The 23,812-nt window shown below is 33.0% G+C and overlaps 1 protein-coding gene and 1 pseudogene across 1 annotated transcript; both read right to left on the bottom strand.

Annotated features, from left to right (window-relative positions):
• The window catches only part of LOC125858620 (uncharacterized), a 17,670-nt pseudogene extending 1,216 nt beyond the window's left edge, over positions 1 to 16,454 (bottom strand).
• Positions 16,455 to 18,486: 2,032 nt separating this feature from the next.
• LOC125859079 (uncharacterized) lies at positions 18,487 to 18,915 on the bottom strand. The gene has a single exon (XM_049538812.1). It carries the CDS (start codon positions 18,913 to 18,915, stop codon positions 18,487 to 18,489), a length of 429 nt encoding a protein of 142 aa, XP_049394769.1.
• Between the last annotated feature and the right edge of the window lie 4,897 nt (positions 18,916 to 23,812).

Genomic DNA, 23,812 nt, shown 5'->3' with positions numbered 1-23,812 from the left:
GGGTGATCGAGGATCGGGATGAAAAAATAAAAAACTGAAGTTGAAAATATTTTTTAAAAACAATAAAAAAAATTGATAGAGGGGGGGGGGGGGCGAGAGTAGTGGGGGGGGGTAAAAAATAAAAAATTGAAATTAGAAATATCTTTTAAAAATAATTTTTAATATTTTTTGGGAGGTGGTGGGGGTAGGGGTAGGGGTGAGGGTGGGTAAAAAAATTGAATTTAAAAACAAGCTTTAAATTATTATTTTTTGGGGGGGCTGATTTGAGAGTAGGGACAAAATAAATTGATTTTTTCAATAATTTTTTTTTAATTGGAAGTTGGAAGAGAGTTTTGGAAAATGTTTTCCTTAAGTTTTGAAGGGAAGTCATTTTCCTTAAATTTGAGGAAAATGAGTTGATTTGGAAAACATTTTCCAAAACATTTAACCCAACCAAACATGAGAAAATTGAAAAACTTCATACCAAATACACCCTATATGTCATCAATATTTATCTTTCGAACATTGGGAAAATTAGGTAATAAACATTATTGTCCAAACAAACAATAAAATATTTTCAAAGATTTATCACCATATGTATATACCTGATAATCTCCTATCGTGCACGTTTTGAATCCAGCAGCACAATAGTCAAAGTAGTACTCCCATGTCCTGATGAACTTGTCATCGAATCCCAAAGAACGAATTTGACTAGTGACAGTACAGTTAACAATGTTCAAGTATCTGATCAAAGCTAGAAATGATTCATGAAAGAAACGGTTTTAAATCGTGGATTCATATAGGTATAGGTACCTTTTGTTTTTCAGGAAGTTTTCTAGCCAACATCTCAGTGTTTGGTAGTAATGAATTCCTATCTCCTCCAGGTGCTCGACACTGCATTCATATCATTCAATAAATGATTTTAAAAAAGAAATGGTTTTGAAAGTGTGACAAGTGCGCTAACTAGTGCAAAATCACAAAATAAACTGTTTGTTACCATAGTCTGGATGCATCAGCCATGGCTGATGTCACTCGACTTAGTGCGGGCAAGCATCCACCTGGGAATATATACTCTTTTATGAAGTCTGAGCTCTGCCTGTATTCTTCATACCTCTCGTCTGGTATTGAAATGAACTAAGGGAAGCCAACACAGCTTGTGAAAAGTGATAAAAATTAAAGGAAAAAATTTGAATGTGCATTAATTACCTGCAGGACTAGAAGTCCATCTTCTGCCAATGCAGAGTCACAGCAAGTAAAGAATTCCCCTATGAAATCATGACCAACATGTTCTAACATCCCGCTGAAAATGATAATTAGTACGATTGTAATACTGGCTCGATATGTAATAGGTAATACAATATATTCAGACAGAGATGGATACCATGATATAATCCTATCATATTTGTCCTTATTTGGGATTTGGCGATAGTCACATAGGAGAAATGTTATTTGATCCTGCGGAAAAGTTTCGTTGAATTAAAATTTTAATAGATAACGCTAACTTTGAAATTGCCAAAATTTGGCTTTAAGTGTTATATAGTAGTGTTCTCCTGTTTATCTTACAAGTACAAATAAATTCCAAACTCGAAAAATTTTGAGCTTCTATAGACATTGAAAGTACTAAGTACTAACTCCGACTGTGTGAGCTTTGCTTATAATGCCGGTCCCAAGCTCATATCAGTTAATCTTTTGCAACTTCTCTGGCCTGATTCAAACTGTGGAAATAACCTCTTGCAGAAATGCAGGGTAAGGTTGTGTACAATAGACACTTGTGGTCTGGCTTTGATTTGCAATGAAGCTTTTTTATGGAGCTATTGAAGTTTGGCAAGAAAGAAAATGAAAAAGAAGTTTAGTTCATGAAGTGTGTTAGTTCCTTCTTGGTTGTGACTTGTGTTGTTCATAGAAGAAAATCCTCATCAAATGTTCTCAAAATAGGCAGCAACGAGAATGAAATGTTAGTCATCTAGACAAACTAGAATGAAATTCCAAACTTGAAAAATTTTGAGCTTCTATAGACATTGTAAGTACTAAGTATTAACTCCGACTGTGTGAGCTTTGCTCATATTGCCGGTCCCAAGCTCAGATAAAGGAGGAGGGTTGCAGTAGGTTGGAAGCCAACATAAAAAATGGCAATTCGTGTATGTACTATACCTGAAGGCCTGCTTGCTCAACGCTCAACTGTGCATACTCCAGTTGCTGCCGAGAGAGTTATTCCAGTATATTTACATCCTGTTTGCTTGACAACTTCCATAGCCAAACTTCCCCAACCAAATCCAATCTCTAAAATGTGATGTTCTGCGGTAACCTTTGCCTAAACAGAATAAAAGCAAAATCAAATTATGCCTGAAATTTGTGTAGAAATGGGAGGGATTGATAACTTACCTTACTAATGAGACGACGAATCTTTCTCAGCTGTGCATCTTTCAGGTCTTCATCCTCACTCTAGAAAATATAAGAAACTAGATCACCACGGAATGAGATTAGAGAAAAGGAAGTGTAGCAAATATCTAAATTTGAAAGCTAACCTTGAATATTGCACATGAATATGTCATTGTCTCATCCAGAAAGAGTGAGAAGAGTTCATTACTCTGAAAACAAATATGCGCAGGTTTGAGAATTTCATTTCACTAGTGACCTTTGACATCCCCTACATGCGCATAGTTCATGGATAGACACCTTAATTTGGCCTCAACTGACAACTTAACACTTTTAACTTTGAGAATGCACATCTAGACACCTCAAGTTGTCTCCACTGTATCAGTTGAACACTCCAACTTACAAAATGATCCTCTAGACACCTCCAAAATTTATTTGCCACATCGGTGTCAGGTGTCCACGCAACACAGTGGGGACGAGTTAAGGTGTCTAGATGTGCATTCTCAAAGTTTGAGTGCTTATTGCCAGCTTGATCATCAAGTTAAGGTGTCTATCTATGTACTATGCCTTATTTTGTAATCGAGAAATCCCCTAGGACCAATGACACACAGTTCAAAACTTGATAGATAAGGGGGGCCCCCATATACCCTTCTCTACTTAAATATCAGGCTTTTTCTGCAGCAGGTCGAACCCACACATCATGGGTTATGCTCTTTCCACTAGACCAAAGCCCTGGGGCTTGACATCCCCTACATACTTTGGGTCATGATATAATATGCAAGTCAATTACCAGGTCATAATGGCGAGAAATATTCCGACGAGCCTGAGTCAGAGTGTTATGATTGGAAACGTGTTGAATGAAATATTTTGCAGATGACAGTGCTGCTGTAAAAAGCAATGGTGTCCACCAACCTCTAGAGCCATATAAAATGAGAATAACTTGAACATGAGAATAACAGAAGTTTATATTTATTTATTTCAGGTCAGTAAACTATTACCTTTTCTTGCTAGACCTTTTAACAGATGCTTTCATATCTCTGTTGGCAACAAATATCTGTAAAGGAATTCAGAAAGATATGTACTAAAAACTATTAACGAAGATATAGAGTCATTTCCTCACCATGAGAAGATTAAGAAGACCTTCATTCTTATCAACAAAAGAGAAATCCCCATGAATAAAGGCATCAGCAAGGCCTAGGTCAGCTTGAGTTGCAACCTGTAAGAGATTATCTATGTCACAGAATTTGTCTAGATTGAGAAACTTTTTAAGTTTTATTGATCGATAACTTGTAGGGGCGGCATAAGAAAATTTAAATTTACCTTCCAGTAAAACTGTGTACTATGGATTCTAAGCAAAACTTTGAGAGAGCATTTCCTATCTGTTCCTTGGAAAGTGAAAATTGTACCTCCTTCTTCCAACAAGCTGAATATAGAAATATATAAAGTTATTATACAGATATCAACTATTAGAAAGAAAAAACTTAGAAATCTCCGAGTAATATTCGCATGAATAATTAAGACCATTCTGAAGCTATGTATAATTGAAGGAATAATATAAAACTAAAAGCATAATAAATTGCGATTCACTCGTGATTTGCTCTGCGACATGGTTTTCGACTTGCTATTTTCTACCAGTCAAATAGCAAAGATCATAAATGTAGTAAATGAACAACTTGTTGGTTTGTATCTGCCACTAATTGGATTAAATCAATACAATGTGAAACTATCATCACTCACATTATGCATCCAGTTTCAATGAAACTTTTGAGAAATCTAGTAACGAGGAGGCGTGCTCCTGTTTCAGTCCAGGTTGGCACCATGTGCTTGGGATTGTCCAGAATACGACAATTCCTTCTAAGCATGCCATCTGCAGCAGCCATACCCACCTGCGGAGGACCAAAAGGTAGACAATCATCTAAATGAGACTAAAGGGACAACAAAATGTTTTCAGAGTAAGGTCATCCTTCAAGTTAAAATCTGTTGAGCTTTTATTAGAAGTAGTACTACCTTTAGTCCATCCTCATGGAAGCCGTAGCCTGAAAGTATTGCAATAAACATATGTCAATAAACAGTGAACACAAAGAGGAAAATAAAGTCTGTGTGAAGCAAAGACTAAAGTCAGAACAACTCAAGCTACAAGTGTTGCCAGTAACTTTCTGTTAACCTTATGTGGAAAAAATGGCATGAATAAACATAGACACTAGGTTGTTGTGCTCATTCACTGGCATTGAGAAGAAATGGAAGGAAAACAAAAAAAGGAGATTCATACCTTGATATGTTCCACAAAACCATATTCCTCTCTTCCCTTGGATTTGATGTAGCTCATTTGATGCTTTTGATGCAGCAACTGAGGGGACTAGGTGGCTTGTTGTCCATTTAAGCAACATATGTTCTGGTTCGCGAGGAGGATCGAGGGTTACGAGATAAGGCAGGTTTGAGTCACCAAGATTCTGTAAGTTTAGATAGCTCATAAATTAAGAGAGCAGTTACAAGAGGAAACACTGCCCACTAAAGAACATCTTCTTCTGCTAGGCTCCTAAATAATTGAATTGAGTAACACACCTGCATTATATTGAGGGAATATGTGACACATGATCTATCATTCATGGTTCCAAGAAAGTTACAAGCACTCCATGCTGCCAGATTGCGAGGCAGGAGTGTTTTGTCACGATGAAGAAAAATATCACTGTCATAGAGGAAGAGAAATGAATATTGCAATATGACTACGGTTCAGTCCACCAACGCACTTCTTTCAAACCAGGCAGCAGGAGAAGTAAAATGAAAGAGAAAATCAAGCCAAGGTGATCAGATAATGGAGAGGGAAGTACCTATAGATGTACTGAAAAGCACCCAGTATTCTTGTTTCATCATATGTTGCCTCTTTGCCTAACATTTTCAGAGTATCTGGAGCATGTGCAGCGATTATGCATCTGTCATATACTTCTGTGGCACCAACAGTGCAAGCTATGGTACAACCTGCAAGGGGTTTTTCTTTTACACTTTAGAATCACGAGTAGCTCGTAGCTATGTGATGGCAACACAATATTGATTGAAGCCTTTTCTTTAAGTACCAAGCACCAAATTAACTCTGCCTAGACCACTGTCACTTGAAAAAATATCATAAAATGAAGTATAAACTAAGAAGCACCTGTTTTTATACAAATTAATAGGCTAGAAGCAAAGATAACCTTGTCAACCTAACGGTTTGATCTTCAGTCAGATCAACTATTGTCTTTTTATTACAACGGATATATCCCTTTCTACAATTATGATAAAAGGTACGAGGCATGATGCACCAACATACACTCAAAATTGGCCTCAGCTGACAAGTAAGCACTCCAACTTTGAGTATGCACATCTAGACACCTCAACCCGTCTCTATTGTGTTAGTTGAATACTTCAACTTACAAATGATCATCTTGACACCTCTAAAATTTATGTGTCACATCAGTGTCGGGTGTCCACGAGACACAGTGGAGACAAGGTGGAAGGTTTAGTTGTTAGTTGAGACCAAATTGAGTTGTCTAGATGTGCATACTCAAAGTTGGAGTGATTACTTGTCAGCTGAGGCCAAGTTTGAGTGCATGTTTATGCATTAAGTGAAGAAACACCACAAAAAACTCTTGCAAGACGCCACATATAAACCAAGTTACACCTTCTTCATTTGTCGATACAGAATTTACTTCACAACCAGTTCTTATTTGGCAGCCTCTCTTCTGCAGCTCTTCCTTAACCTGCATCAAATCAGTACTCTAAAAAATGATACATGCTTAACAAATCATACAAGAAAGTGAAAATTGGTAAATTGCCTGAAGTTTTCCTCAGGGAAACAATAAAAACATTGTGGTATCTATGAATGAAAAATCACCTTATTTACATATGTCTGTGATCGCCATCTTACAGTGAGCAATTCATGAGGGAGATCAAAGATCTGCAAAGAAAGAAACAAAAGCATCCTTAGTCACAAGGACAATACAATGATATATGTAAACATTCAAATTCAGTCTCTTGTATGCAACACACGAAGTACGGTAATTGAACAGTGGATAAGAGGGAAAAACCTGCAGAAGATGGTGGTCGCGGAAGAATAAAAGAATGTAGTAAGCAGAAAAGCTCAATACTTCTGCTAAGGGACAGGACCAGATTGAAGCACATATTGGAATCTGTCAAACATGAGTGAATTTCCTATAGCAAGAACAGTTTGTTGAAAGAACAAAAAGGCCATTATACAAGTATGGACATCAAATAAATAAATACGAAAAACAGCAGTGTCACCAGATAAGCCTTCTGATATAACTCTGAATAGCCATGTGACTTAATAAATTGCCCTAACGTTTCATTGCGATCAATGTCAGGATTATTGTCAACTTCTTCAAGGTAACTGCAATGTAAACATATTCACGATGAAATAAACTTCATTAGCTCAAAATACCTAGACTATTCTACAACATGAACTTGTAATTTTGATTGTTTCATTTTCTATTACTAATGTGTTTCATAGAATGTAGATATATCTTTTGAATGAGTCTACACAAATTAAGATGGGACATACATGCTCAAAACTAGTAAAGTAAAAAAGGTGAAATAATTGAGTGACCTTCTGAGTGTGTGCTACAGACATAATTAATTGATTTTTCTATTACAAACAAAAGAAACATGAATTTACTAGATGATTTGAAATAGTTGAGTGATTATTTTAGTAATGAACTCATTCATGGAATTGATTACTAATAAGAAGTGACATGTATAAAGATAAGTTATCGATCAGTACCTTATGACATCCTGCTTGAATCTGATGATTTCTCTAATCATTTGCAAAAAATATGGATTCAAGAGATTCTTCTTCTGTGCAAACAAACTAGAGAATCCCTTTCGAGTACCCCATTCGCAACCATGGCCTTGGTCTAAGCTCACTGAGAATGACATATGATAGGTCTCCATATCAACTCCAAGGCACTCAAAAAATTCCATCATGTATGGATAAGTTACCTGTCAAATACAACATCCAAAAGATGGGGTTAAACCAACTCTAGCTACAAACATTTCCAATGTAATGAGTTGATTTCTCAAATGGTCACTCAACTAATAGTTATTAGCTCAGAAAGTCGTATGGAGATTCCTATGTCTTTCTTTCATCCTCTCTGTCTTGGCCTATGGCAAATGGTCTTACTAAGATGAGATGCATTTCGTTTTCCTTTTGTTAGTTAATCAGTCGGGGCTTTAAGAAGAAAATTGACTTAGAAAATTGAGTTTATTGTTGGTTTTCGGGTCTTTTTCCTTTCCTATGTGAATAAATAAAAGTCATACTTGGACCTGCCCACTTTTGCCCATAAGTCCAATATTATGTGGCATATATAAGGCTTGTTTAGGTCTTATTTTCAGACACACAAGAGAGAGCCGTTTTAGAGATTGAGAGAATTAGAAAAAAACTTTGTTTGCTACAAGAAATTTCTGCTCAGGCAATTCGCTTTAAATAGAGTTTGTCGCTTTGTTAACCATAAGATCGTGCTCAAATTTGAACTGAAAGTTCTCAGATCCTGATTGTTGCATTTCAATGGTGAAGATCGGATTTGGTTGTCTGTCGTAGCTTCTGATTTTGGGGAGTGAGCAGTAGCTCTTTTTTGAGTGAATTCTCTCCTTTAATTCTCTAGTTTTGGTGCAATCTTGTTTCGTTGTTGCTCGTTGATTGACACTTGTTTTGTGGCCAATTTTGGAGAACAATATTGTAACTCTTGGTGATTATAGTAGAGCTTTTGGTCTCATGGTTTTACTCTTCACATAGTACGGTTTTTTTCCACGTAAATCTTTGTGTCTTATATGGTTGGTTTATTCTTGTCTTGTTGTTTTTGTTTGGTTGATACACTTGATGTCCATTCTTTGTAGTGTGTGATTTAGTTTCTCTTCTCTTGGTTCAAATTGAAAGAAAAAGTTTAGATTTGGATATTATTCCGTTGCTATTATGTCAGACATTCTTTGTTAGTGTCTAGCCTTTTCCAATGAGTGGTATCAGAGCATTAGTTATTGCTATTGTTGATTATCAATTTAAATGATAAAGGCAAATATGATCAAGATAGTTTGTTTGAATGGTAGTAACTATCATACTTGGAAAGACAAAATGAAAGATCTTCTATTTGTCAAGAAGATGCATTTACCAGTATTTGCTTCTAATAAACCTCAGTCCATGACGACTAAAAAATGAAAATTTGAGCACTTGCAGGTTTGTGGCTATATCAAACAATTGGTTGAAGATCATGTTAGAAATCAAATTGTGAATGAGACACATAACATAAGTTTGTGGGACAAGCTCGAGACACTTTATGCTTCGAAGATTAACAACAATAAGTTATTTCTATTGAAACAATTGATGAACATCAGGTATAAAGAGGTCACTCATATTTTTTATCATATTAATTATTTTTAGGGTGTTCTTGACCAGCTATCTGAAATGAATGTAAAGTTTGATGAAGATATATAGAGACTTTGGCTTCTTAATACTCTAGGAGACTCTTGGGAAATTCTTTGAGTTTCTTTGACTAATTCTTCTCCTAGTGGTGTTGTAACTATGGTATATGCTAAGAGTGGTGTCTTGAATGAAGAGATGAGAAGAATATCTCAAGCCTCATCTTCTTCAACTTCAGACTCTAATGTTTTGGTTACGGAAGATAGGGGAGAAACAAGTTTAGAGATCATAATAATAGAGGTAAAAGTAGAAGCAAGTCGAAGTCCAAATATAAGAATACTATTTGTGACTATTGCCACAAGAATGGACATATCATGAAATATTGTTATAAGCAAAAGAGAGACATGAGATAACAAAATAAAGAAGACGATAATGAAAATTATGTTGTTGTTGTTGCTAATGATGATCTTCTTGTTTCTTGTGATGAAAATGTCGTTAATCCTGCTCTTGATGAGTCTAGCCGGTTTGTGGATTCTGGTGCTACTTCTCATGTCATGCCCAAGAAAGAATTATTTTCTTTTTATACTCTAGGTAATTTTAGGATGCTAAAAATGGGCAATAATCATGAGGTTGCAGTTCTTGGCACTAGGTCAGTTTGTTTGGAAAGTAACAATGGTTCCAAATTATTTCTCAATAATGTCAAGCATGTTCCATATGGTAACTTGATTTTTATTTATTTGGGTTACCTTGATGATGATGGTTATGTTAATACCCCCAGTGCTGGCCAGTGGAAGCTTACTAGAGGTTCGATGGTTATGGCTCGTGATGTCAAGTTGTCTAACTGGTATGTATTTCAGGGCTCCATCTCTAGAGATTCAGTAAACTTGATGGAGAATGATACTTCATCAGAGTTATGACACAGAAGGCTGAGTTATATGAGTGAGAAGGGGATTGATAGTTTGGCTAAGAAAAAAATGCTTTCTAGAGTGAAACAAGCAAAGTTGAAAAAGTGTTTACTAAGCAATGAACACACTTCTTCAACTTTTCTTGTTTCACTCCAAAAAGCAAATTTTTCTTAGTCAAACTATCAAATCCAGAAAGTTTATTGAGTTTCTAAATATGGAGCCCTAAAATACATACAAGTTAGACAACTTGTCACCACTAGCCACAATCATCGAACCTCTCATAAGCTTCTACTAGCCAACACCAAAAATATTAACATAACCCTCATCATCAAGGTGTCCCACAAAAATTAAATTCAAGCAAACATCTGGAGCATGCTTTGAAATTATTGAGAACTAGTTTTGAACAATTGTTACTTTCCAAACAAACTGTCCCAATGCCAAGAACTGCAACGTTACGATTATTACCCATTTTCAGCATCCCAAAATTACCTAGAGTATAAGAAGAAAATAATTCCTTCTTTGGCGTGACATGCGAAGTAGCATTAGAATCCGCAAACAAGCTAGACTCATCACGAACGAAATTAACAACATGCATTTTCATCACAAGAAAGAAGAAGATCATCATTAGCAACAACAACAACACGATTTTCATTATCTCTTTCTTTCTTTTGTTGTCTCATGTCTCTAGTGCTTGTAACAATATTTTATGATATTTCCATTCTTGTGACAATAGTCACATGTAGTATTCTTGTATTTGGACTTCAACTTGCTTCTAATTTTACCTCTATCATTCTGATCTCCAAACTTGTTTCTCCTCTATTTTTAGTAACCAAAATATCAGAGTGTGAAGTTGAAGAAGATGAGACATGAGATCTTTTTCTCATCTCTTCATTCAAGACACCACTCTTAGCTAGCATATTTCATAGTTATAACACCACTAGGAGCAAAATTAGTCAAAAAAACTCGAAAAGTTTAATAAAAAGCCAAAGTCTATGTATCTCTTCATCAAACTTTACATTCATTCCAGAAAACTGGTCAAGAGCACCCTGAAAAATTATTAATATAATCAGAAGTAGGAGTGCCCTCTTTATATTTGATGTTCATCAATTGTTTCAATGGAAACAACTTATTGTTGCCAGTTTTTGAAGCATAAAGTGTCTCGAGCTTGTCCCACAAACTTCTAGCACGTCTCTCATTCACAATGGAATTTTCAACATTATCTTCAACCTATTGTCTGATATAACCACAAACCTGCAAGTGCTCAAATTCTCATTCCTCATTCTTCATGGACTGAGGTTTATTAGAAGCAAACACATGTAAATGTATTGACAAATAGAAGATCTTTCATCTTTTCTTTTCATGTATAATAGTTACTACCATTCAATCAAATCATCTTGCTCATTTTGTCCTTAATCATTCAAATTGATAATCAACAATAATCAATGCTATGATACCACTTTGTTGAGAAAGGTAATGCATTAACAAAGAATGCTTGACAAGATAGCAACAGAATAATACCTAAGTCTAAATTTTTCCTTTCAATTTAAACCAAGAGAAGAGAAACTAAATCAAGCACTGCGAAGAATGGACATCAAGTGTATCAACCAAACAAAAATAAATCAATCACACAAGACATAAATTTACGTGAAAAACCCTTCAATGTGAAGAGTAAAAAACTACGGGGCCAAAATACCCACTATAATCATCAAAATTTACAAAACTATTCCCCAAAATTGGCCACAAAACAAGTGTCAAATAATGAGCAACAACGAAAAAAGATTACACAAAAACTAGAGAATTAAAGGAAATAATTCACCCAAAAATGAGTTATTGTTCATACCCCAAAATCAGAAGCTACAGGCAACCAAATCCGATCTCTACCATTGAAATGCAAGAACCAGATTTTGCGAACTCCCAGTTCAAATTTGAGCATGATCCAACGGTTAATGAAGTGGAAAACTCTATTTAAAGAGGACTGCCTACACAGAAATTTCCTAACGTAAAACGAAATTTCTCTCTTTCTCTCAATCTCTAAAACGGCTCTCTCTTGTGTGTCTGAAAATAAGACCTAAACAAGTCTTATATATATATCACATAATATTGGGTTTATGGGCAAAAGTGGACTGATCCAAATACTTTTTTTATTTATCCACATAGGAAGGGAAAAATAACCTAAACCCAACTATTCTCCCCTTCCACAACTATGTGGAGGGAAAATTGAGTTTATAAGTTCTGAATTATGAATTATAAAAAGGATGTCTTATTATATTTTTAATAAATTATTTATTCATATTAAATGAAGTTTTAAACACAAATATAGAGCTAAAGTTATTAGTAAATTTTTCCCAACCCGTTAATAGGTTTGTAGATCCCCCTTGAAAATTGATATTAGTCCTTCTCTTGAATAGTACCAACTTCAGCTTATTGAGGACAAGATTTGAAAGCTTAAGTATTGACATTGGAATCGAAGTGCTTCTCTCTCACTCTCATAAACACACATTATCCTGAACTTCGATGATAAAATTGAATAATCGTTCAATTTGTTTGTGGTACTTTTCCTTTTAGCTAGTCTATTAAAAAGGGTAAAAAACTTAACTATACAAAATTAGCACCTAAATAACCACTATATAACAATATTTATATTTTTCACCAACATAGCATTAGATTTTTTTTACAAAAAAACAATAAAATAATTTTAAAAAATGAAAAATAAATACTACGTGACAATCCACTATTCATTATTGAAAAATATTTTAATTCCTTAATTTCCTCCCGTCTCTTATTTACCTTCCACAAATATCTCCAATATAGTTAATGTTTCTCTCTTATAACTCAAAAAGAAGGTTTTGTAATCAAAATCAAACTCTCTATCCCTCTATTTTGAAAGTGCATTCAATGGCAAATACAAACATTTTCTCAATTTTAATTTATCACGATAGAAGATGGAATGTAACAAGTATTCACCATAATAATTGCTTCGATTATGATAGTTTGAATGTATTTTGGTGGTTTTATTGATTTTAATTTTTTTTATAAACATATATTCGTATAGCTTTGGTGATTGATGTTTTTATCTATACAACATAAATCATAACGTTCTCAATTAATTTGTACCATACATAGGTACTCGCCTATAGTTAAATTATTGATTCGTTAGTGGTCTATGTATTGGTGTAGTTGATATATTTTAGATACATAGGTTCTTTAGTTTGTGGGGTATGTGTTGGTGTAGTTAATATTTTTAGATATTTTATAGAGAAAATGGTCAAAAATCCCTCCAACCTATGGTCGAATTTTCAACTACACACTCATATTTTACGGGGGTCCTATTACCCCTTTGAACTATTTTATAAGGAAATAAATTTCACCCTAAAATGACATAGTCACTCATGTGTATTGTGGTGTAACACACGTAAATGTCATGTCAGCGCCACGTCATCGCCATGTCAATGCCACCTAATAAATATAATAAATGAATTATTTTTCCTACTTTTTTAAAAATTATTATATGCCCCACTAGAAACCCTCCATTATCATTAAGAACATCACCATTATCAAACTCACTTCTCATCCATTGACATTCCGACAAGAGAAAAGACGGTAAATTTTTTCCGACGAGTAAAAATTTTTATGACCAATAACTTTATCCTATTCCCCACAAATTCTCTCAAAGTTCATTGCTACACATTTTACTCATGTTGGGGGCTTATGAAGGGATATACCCAAAGTAGTATATGGGCATGCCATAAATTTTGAACTCAATTTCTTTCTTTTCTTAATGTTGGTGAAAGTAACAAACCAAATTAAAACATTGAAATTAATCCAATTGAAAAAAATTATGATCCAATTGAATTTTTTATGCCCCATTTCTAAAATACCCCAATTTGTGATTAAATTCAAGAATGTGAAATTAGAATTAACGTTTGAGAGAAGAGCTTGTGAAGGTGTTGGAAATTGAAAATTCTATGTTTGTTTGAAATGGGTTCCGGTAAAAATATTGAATTTTGAGTTCTTTATTTTATTACTTTGATTTGGGAGTAATAACTAAATTTGTTTAAAGGTTCTTTGATTATGTAAGAGACAGTTAATATGTAGAATTCCTGAAGAAATTTGTAGACATTTGTGATGAAAAATAAAAATAAAAATAAAGCAAAAGTGTGAAAAAGAAGAAGAGGTGTAGGTTGAGTGTGAAGAAGAAGAAGTGTGGGGCGGTTGGGTTGGGTTGGGTTGGGGTGGGGTGGGGGAGATTATTTTAATTTAATTAGAAAGAGAAAGAAAATAAAATAAAAATATGAAATAAACAAAAAAATAGCCCTATTTATTCTCTTTCCACTCTCTCAAAGAGAGTGAAATACACTTTCTCAGCCAACTCAGCATAAATAGTTTATTTATTTTATTTTAAAACAGTTCAGGGGGGGTGATAGGACCCCCGTAAAGTTTAAGTGTGTAGTTGAGAATCTGGCAAAAGGTTGGGGGCATTTGACCATTTTCTCATATTTTATAAACACCAATCTGTTTTAAATAAAATGGTGTATTTTTATGATATTATCGTGTTTATATGATGGTATTATTCATATAACGAAAATAAAATTAACAACAAATGTAAAATGGATTTTATAAATTATTTTGATTAAGCATGAAAATTTGGTATTGCTTGTTATCTAACAATGGTTAGTTTTGTTACTGTCTGCTTATTTTGTGGTGCAATGATGGTGTACATCATACATTGTATATCAGTTTGAAGTGTATCCAAAATTGTAACCATAATATACACCATCTTAATTACTTAATTTAATTTATAATAAGAAAAACAATAGGTTTATACCATTCTATACTATAATATATACCAATATTTATACCAATTCTGCACATTATTTAAACCAATAAATTAATAATACCATTTTGTATCATAAATTATACCACTCTAATACACAAATTAGATTAAACTGTACACCAAAGCGTCACCATATTGTATATCATTTCTAATTAATTTATATTTGTTAAAAAGAATTCAAATAAGTGATTTTATTATGGTGTTACACATTGTTATAGATTAGTATTTGTCTAACTATTTATCGAAATGTGTTGTAGGAATGTATGTGAATTTCAAGATTGAAGGAATGGTACATGACAGAACACCAGATATGATAGCGTAACTAATATTATTGCTTCCCAATTAGAAATTGACACAACAATATTAGTTTAAGCCCAATGATTTATGTCTGGTATCAAGTTTGTACTAAAGTTTAAAATTCGAATAACACTAGTGCTTAAAGAAAAATTGTTTTTGAAAATATTTAAAATTTCATTTTTTACGCTATCCCTAATCCTACCCTGCCCTAGCCACCCCCGCCAAAATCCTTTTTTTTTTTAAAAAAGAATTTATCTTAGAAAAATATTTCAAATTTTAAAAAATTCATCATTTATGCCAGNCCCCCCCCCCCCAACAGTCAATTTTATTTTTAAAAAATATTTTTGAAAACTATTTCAGGGTTGGAAGATCTCAGGGTCGAATTTTGGAACGGTCGTCGGGGTCTTGTCCTAGTTTGGGTGTTAGGGTCGGGTCCTAGATCGACTATCGGGTTTCATTTTTGGGTCAAATTTTCCAAAGAGTATTTTCTAGTCTCAAGCCAAAAATAAAAAATATTTTCTGGAAAATGTTTTTCATTCACCAACCAAACATTAAAAAATATTTTTCGGAAAATATTTTCTACTCACCAACCAAACATGAGAAAATAAGTTAGAAATCCACTTGTTTTTCAAGAAAACATTTTTAGGGAATTTTCCATGGAAAATGAAAACATTTTCCTTTGTACCAAACACACCCTAAGTCTTTAATTTATTACAATTTTATTAATTGTTTTCTCCCCCAACACCAACCCAATCCACATTCCACACCCACCAAGGAAATTACCGGATAATTAATTTTCCCAAAATATATTAATTACAGAAATCCCACATTTTAGTTTACTTATTACCATTATCCCCTATAAGTTTTACAAATCTGTAAAATCCCTCATTTTCACGCATCAGATTAGTGTATCTCGCGCATCAAATTAGTGTATCATGTATAAATTGTACATCAGTTTAGTGTATCATGTATAAAATGTAATGTATCTTACTTAACGATTAATGTATCTCGCGCATCAGATTAATGTATCAGCGTTTACATTATTGTATTCGTTTGAGGGATTTCTATAATTATAAACTTTTAAGGGATATGTTGTAATTTTGCCTTAAAAGTATGTGATATCTGTAATTTGCCCATACAATTTAATATAATTTTTCGTAGAATCATTTGTCATTATCTAATATGGAATATAATACAACTATTTAGATATTATTTAAATATTTGAGCTACCTTTAAGTCTCTTGACATAGACACAAACTTTCCAACTTAACCCACTTATTTTAATCAAATAGTAATATTTATAATGACAAATATAATGATATAATACTATTTAACTTAACACTCACTCAATTACTCGATTATACACAACACTTGTAAAGGCATAAATAATAGAGGCCATATACCTAGTTTAATAAGAACAATTTTATCAAACGCATAAATAAGCTAAAAAAATATTTATAACTTACTCGATTAAAGAGGATAAACCCAAGGTCAAGTTCGACGTCGTCCATGGTGACGGTCTTAGCATGGCCGCCGATATAATGTTCCTTCTCATAAATTACAACTTTGACCCCACATTTTGCCAATTCATATGCAGAAATTAGTCCATTTATCCCTGCCCCCACCACACCTACTTTCATCTTTCTCACTTTGGTTTCAATTTATAACTGCAAAAATAATGAACTCGAAATATCATTATTGATTTTCTTATGTCTAAAAACAACATTTTCTTGTTTATAAGAAAGTGATTTTCCTAATAATGAAATACAAAAAAAAAATATATATTGTCATACCAAATACAAGTAAGTATTATTTCCCTACTTTAATTTTCGAGAACCGAGTGAGACCAGAGGCAGAGTTAGAGGATCGAAAGGAGGCTTACCCAAATCCATTCATCGAAAAATCTAGCACCCAAGGAATATTACAAGTCATGATTTTTTTTAATGTATGTTGTTCATACTAATGATGTATATAGTAATTAATGATGTATCTCAATGAAAAATTCTATACTAATTAATTCAAAAGGTATAAAAAAAAAAGAAAAACAATACACAATCGAGTTAAACAAGTGAATCAACACTCAACAAAGAAAAAACATAGTATTGTACCTTCACAATATTTTATTAAATGTGGCAAACTTAAAAATGATATACAATAAAAACTTTAGGTACTAGATATTAGTATATTACTCATTAGATTTGTGGGTCCATCCCTCATTTCGTAGAGTTATCATACAATAAGAAATTATTTTACACAACAAGGCTTCACATGCCTATTATTTTTATCCCAAAGATCTATACCACAAAATAATTATAACAATAAAGTCAATGATATATACATGGCCTGAAAATTGTTTTCAGCTTTTAAAAATAATATTTTCTTCAACTTTGAATAATAATCAAAGTCTGTGTGTTATCCTAATTCAATCTTTAAAATGCTTATTATATTCTTTCATTATCAACTTTTTTGTTACTTCTTCAAAAATCATACTATATTTTCATTTTTTTTGAAATTCATGTGATAAATTTTCCATAAAATATAATCATTACCTTTTAGACGAAAAAAGTGAGAAATCATATATATATATGTATATATATATATATAACTAAAAGTGAGAAGTTCCTAACCTCAAAGTTGGCTTATCGTTTTGCCCTTTCACTTAATTAAAATGATTAAATGTCTAATTAAATAATAATATTTTAATTACATAATATCATAATTTGAATTTCAAGAGTTGTAATTCTTTAGTTATGACATTACAAATTTCTTTTGTTTTCTACTTCTTTTTAGCTTTCATATGTTAAAAAACTTTTCATATCCTTTTACCTTCTATAAAACCAATAGCTTTAGTCTTTGGTCCATTGTGAAGTTATTATAATGCTTTGTTCTTTAAAATGCTCAAAATTTGGTGTATGCACAACACTCTCTGGATAAAGGTATATTCTTTTTAGGTTAGTTTCTTCAATTAACTTTCCTTTAAGTTGTGTAGACCTCTGTTTTGCTTTTAATAATTTTTATTCTCTTTTGCTCTTTGTTGTTCATTGCTTGCATCTTCAATCTTACGTGACTTATTTTGCTTGGTCTTCTTTTGAAATTCTTGCATCTGCCCAATTTTTTCCTTTTAAAAAAAAGAAATTTATACCAATTAACATAGAATACACATGCAATGCACATGTTCGAGAACTAATTTATTATAATGATAATGATTTTATTCCAAGAAATCAGTCTTTGTTAAAATGGCATTCCACAATTTGCTAACACCTTCACACGTAGAAAAATGAATAATTTGACTCCTAGCAACCCTTCTAACAATATACATTCATGAGGTGGTGCAATTTCATAACCATAATCATCACAATATTCATCTTATTATACAATATAATCAACATGTCCATAGTAATCATTCTTCAATAATCCTTATGCCTACTATGGCATATACACATTAAAATTGGAACCATTTAGATTCTTAACTATTCAATATTTGAAATTCACTAGCTCAACTAGAGATAGCCTATTGCTTTACTAATAAGAAAACTATAAAAGGACAGAGCGGTGCACAAAAAATTCTCCTCTTCACACAGAGTTCAATAAAAAGATGAAACCCAATGAGGTGTGATATACGCAGCCTACCTTGATGCAAGACTCAACAGCTGATTCCACGACTCAAACCTGTAACCTATAAATCACATTGGTAGTTAATTATTTTTCTCCAAAAATCCAGTCTTGGTTAAAATAACATTCCTCATTCTACTAAGATCTCTTCCCTTAAGTGTCCTCCCAACACCTTCACACATAGAAGGAGGATCAATTTGACTCCTAGCAACCCTCTTAGCCAAATATTCATGTGGTGGCAACATTCCAATATCATCACAATCTTCATCTTCTTCAACACTTCCACTGTAACTATCATTCTTCATGAATGTACTTGATGATTTCTTCTTGTAAATCTTGGACCTATGAGGAATGTTAATAGGAGTTGATGATTGTTTTGGCACATGAGTAGACTCATTGTTGCTAATTGTAGCAATTTTAGCTATTGGGATCATCTTTGAAGTAATGGATAGTTTCTTCTTCACAACATGTTGATTCCATACATCTTCTTGAAAATCTCCATTAAATGCCATTGATTTTCCTTTACTACAAAATAAAACTCTATCATGAATCATGATGTTGCCAATAGGAGGGAATTATTTTTTAAAAAAAAATAAAGAAGAAAAAACACTATCATGAGTTAATTCTCACAAAATTTCAAGAATGAGTATGAAAAAAATTGGTTTCTTGAATGAGTCTTTAAGTTCTATGTATTGTTGGTATAAAAATATTTATACAATCAGGCTATGTTGCCAAACACTTCAAAATGTCATTGAGTGTGTGTCGAATCCTTCTAAAATAATCCTTTTCTGGAGAATCCAACGCGATTGTGGCAACAATTTTGAAGAGTTTAAGCAACATAACTTGCTTGTGTGTATATTTTTTTATATCGACGATAGATAGCACTTAAAAATTATTAAAGAAATCAACATTTTTCATACAATGTCACAGTTGTGTATCGAATCCTCCACAAAATATAGAATTTTTTGAGGATCCAACACGAATGCAACAACAACATAACAATCAAGTCATTAATAAGATAATAACATATAAATCACTATAACATACATGAATTGATAACCTTTCAAAAAAATGCTACTACTAACCTGATAGTATAAAAAATATTTTCACTGACGATGTATATAACTATTACTTTGTGTACTAAGAACCAATTAGCAAAATTTCCCAAATATTTATAGGTATAGTTGGGTTTTCTTGAAAATCATCAAACACAAGAACCTTCCTTCACTTTTGGCCAAATAGCTCTTAAAAAAGGGGAACTTTTTAATCCTTTTTTCTAAAAAATGGTACATTGAATTGAATAGCATATTCCACTAAAATTTCAGAAATTATTTTACTGTGGGTTTTACAAAATTCCAAAAATGAAAGAAAAGAAATACACAGATTTCAAATGCTTATATTATAAGGAAAAAATGACAAAAACAGAGAAATAATGAATAACAACCATAAACATACTCAATGTAATTTCATAAGTGAGGTATGAAAATATGGTGTATATGCGTGCAGTCGTAACTCCTATTTAGTGAAGGTAGAGATGTTGTTTCTAATAATCAACGACTTAAATAACAACAATAAATAATGCAATAATTGAAGAAAAGAAAACAATAGTAATATTAAAATTGAAGAATAAAATAATCTCACGAATGAAACGTGGGAAGATAAAATTTATACACACCTTTCTCGTAGCTTGTCACAAGAAAAAAAAAATTTCGAAGTAGAATTGCAAGAAAAATACAAAAGCGAAAATAAGAAAGATACAAAATAAAGTAGAAAAAGCCTAAAAGAAAATGACGATTTTCATGAAAATTTCAGTTCCACTATGTGTTCTCATGAATTCCATTTCTCTTCAAAAATTATTTGTAATTGAAACGTTAAAAGGGAAATTGAGGAATTTTTGGTACATGAAAGTTTAAAAAGTGCCCACAGATTATATAAAGTTATAAAAAAATAGTGAAATTAAGGGCCCATGAGAATTCACAAAAGATGTTAAAGTTGCCTATTTTCAGTGAATATTTATTTTAGGGATAAGACACAAGTATACCAAGATTATGGTCAAAATTTCAGACATACATTTTAACTAAACTAAGGTCCTATTATCCCTGAACCCATTTTATTTTGTAATTTTGTACATTTTTGGACTTACGTGACATCCAAACATCTCGCACGCGCCTCAACTACGTGAAATCCCAGAGTCTACATAAATTTAGACTCCAACTATGATTTATTTTCATTGAGCATTTGAATATGTGATAGAATTAATATTCATATCATATATTTTTATTTTAAACTTAATTTTTTAAATATATATTATGTATAGTGTAATCATATGAGGCATACCACCTCATTTAATCATAGACGTCTATATCAATTAAAACATGCGAAAGATTTTATAGCTTATTGAGGTTAATGTGTATAATTATTAAAGGAGATGATTAATTTAAGTGGCTAACGTATCTATGTAATGAGTGCTTAAAAATATACATAGATCTTTTTTCAAAATTTTAGTTGAATGTATGTTTAGTTGTACAATCGAAAACAAGTTATTATGTAGCAGGTTCAATTTGCTAAAATTAAAGCATAATTTTGTTTAATATTTAGAACGAGGTCCTTAGAGAAACTTTAAATTTATTCTCCGACAACTTATTAGTTATGAGTTTGACCCATAGAATCAACTAATGATGTTTGTGTCAGAGTAAATTATCTGTGTCACATTTTTTCAGGAATCTTTTTGGATCTTATATAAATACAAAATATTTTTTGCACTGAACTGTCGTATTCCTTTTTTTTTTTGTTAAATACTTAATATGTATGTGATAGACAAATGGGGTCAGGTACAAAAATTATCAAGAGATTTGTGCAAAATACATAGTCGGATAATTGCAAGTTGAATCTAATAAATGTCGTGTTCATTTGAACTCAATTTTAATTTAAAGCTTATATATTGAGAATAAAAATCATTATATAAGTAGAAATAATAAGTTATGTCACGATAAGAAAATCGAGTGTGATGGCACATGTCTTATCCCACCAAGACAAGTCAACCTAAACCCAAACAAACAGGATAAATACGGAAATAAAATAGAATACATGGCTAACATAATATGAACATTGTAAATAAATATAATATAACTCAAAATGTCCTCAAAAACTGATGTCACATGTACAAGCCTCTAGGTACTAAATTGGATTCAAAGAAAAATATAAGTCTGAATTTCTTTGTATCTAAAACAGAATAAGACATAGTGGAAGAGTAGTAATGTCTGTCGAGATGACAAACATCTAACTCACGAACTCCCGAATCAAGACTTAGACGAAGATGATAAGAGAATGGTCAAGATGGTCCGGGCTTGTAACCTACAATAGTGTAGAAAGCAAGGAAGTGAATACCAAACAACAACAATACTCAACAAGAACCCCAAATGACTCAAAGTTAAGTAATACACAACAAAAATACTACAATAGACAATCCGAACCTCCATAAACTAAAATCTGCATAGAATCAATCAGCCCAACCTAACAGTCTTCACTCAATAACAACAGAATACATATAGAACATTACAACTTGCACCTCAACACATATACATGTATATACCATTACAGTCTTCCATAATTCAACAATCACAAGGCCACAACATCACTCATGAATATTATAATACAAGGATGAAATGCAATGCAATGTAGTGAAATGTCATATAAAGTGATGCATGTCTATTCAATGATACACACCCACTGAATCTCAGTCTTGGACTCATGGGGGGCATATTTGTCATGCAATCATCACAACATTCGAAAGAATCCTCGATATTGAGGAATCTATCACGGCGTGCAACACATACCTCGAAATCATAGTATACATCGCAGTATGCGACACGACCCTAATAAAACTTGTCACGACGTGTGACACGTCCCTCGAAATGATACATCCTTTTGTGGTTTTCTTATTTTTCATCAACATCACATAGTGCCCATCATAACAGTGCCTCAATTCCAATACAAATAGGCATGTACAAATACTCAATGAAAGGATAAAATTCCAATACCAACAACAAATCACAATTACTCAAGGCACTTCATCAAGGTAAATTAGCATAATCATCCAAGTATTCAAGGCACATCATACAATAGTATAACAATAATTTCCTTTTTACACCACAACAACACTAGAATTCATTCAATATTTAATAAGAACAAGAATTGTAACACTCCGTATGTTAGAAAGACCAGATTTCAGAAAATCAGAAGTTGCAGGTGCCACCAACGGGCACCACCCACGAACCGTAGGTGGGGTCAGTGGTTGGCCACCTCCAGCCCCTCCCAAGAAACTCAGAAAATCTTAGCCAAGGGTCGACCCATGCCAGGACCTACGGACCGTAGGTGGGATAATGGTCTGTGGTCCAAACCCCCGGGAACCAACCTCTGAAGCAAAACAACGGTTGACCCCGACAACTTTTAAGTCAAGGATCGTTTGGTCTTTTCCCTATGCGTTGGACATCTAAACTACGTCATTTAATCCCTAAACAACGTCATTTTAGTCAGTTTTAGCCTAGTAACTTAATTAGAACTTACCCTAGTCAACTCATTCTCCAAAAAAATTCATCAAGTTGAATGAGAAAAAGGAGAAAGAGTCAACCAACCCTCTCCAAGAACGCAACAAGGTTTCCTCTAGTTCCAGCCCCGAAACCAAAAGATTTCTTCGTGAAATTCGTCACTAGGTATGTGGGATTTCACTAGTGGATTCCTTTCACCCATTAGGTCCCTAGATTTTTGTCAGATTCTTGATTCTCTATATCATGCTTAGACCTAAGGTTTCTAGAACTTCAGAATATTGTTGTGATTTAGCTGTTAGACTAATCCAAATCAGATTATCATGTTTTCGTGGAATCGTTGCTTAGTTCTTGCATGAAACTCAGAACCATAGTTGGGTAGATTTATTTAGTTCATGAAATACACTTTCTAGGTCAGTTTATTCAGATATACATGCCCCAGATAAGATTGTTTCATTATCAGTATATTAATGTTGCATTTTCAGTTAGCATGTCAGTATTTTGAGCTATTTAGTATTACCGAAATTCAGTTATAATGTGTTACTTACATAATCAGTTGGGAGTAGGCTTAATACCGAGTGGACTAAGGGTCGATCACCCTCATAGTCCCAAAACTACGTGCCCCCCATAGGATAAGTCCCCTTTGTGGGAAAAATATTTAGTGATCACGCTAGTCATTCCTTTATACCCCTGGCAAGGTATATTGGGTCCTCTCGATGGGGCGATACATCAGACTCCATAGATAGCTCTCGTGGTTTTATGTCGGTTAACAGTAGTTCCCACATTCAGATTCTAGTGCATTGACCAGGTAATTAGTTACAGTTCAGTATTCACTCTTAGTATGTCATGTACTTGGTCATTGCAT

This window comes from Solanum stenotomum, chromosome 3 (genome assembly GCF_019186545.1).
Source record: "Solanum stenotomum isolate F172 chromosome 3, ASM1918654v1, whole genome shotgun sequence".
Classification (NCBI taxonomy): Eukaryota; Viridiplantae; Streptophyta; class Magnoliopsida; order Solanales; family Solanaceae; genus Solanum; species Solanum stenotomum.
Note: the sequence above shows the minus strand (reverse complement) of the source record. Positions and strands in the feature narration are given on the sequence as shown.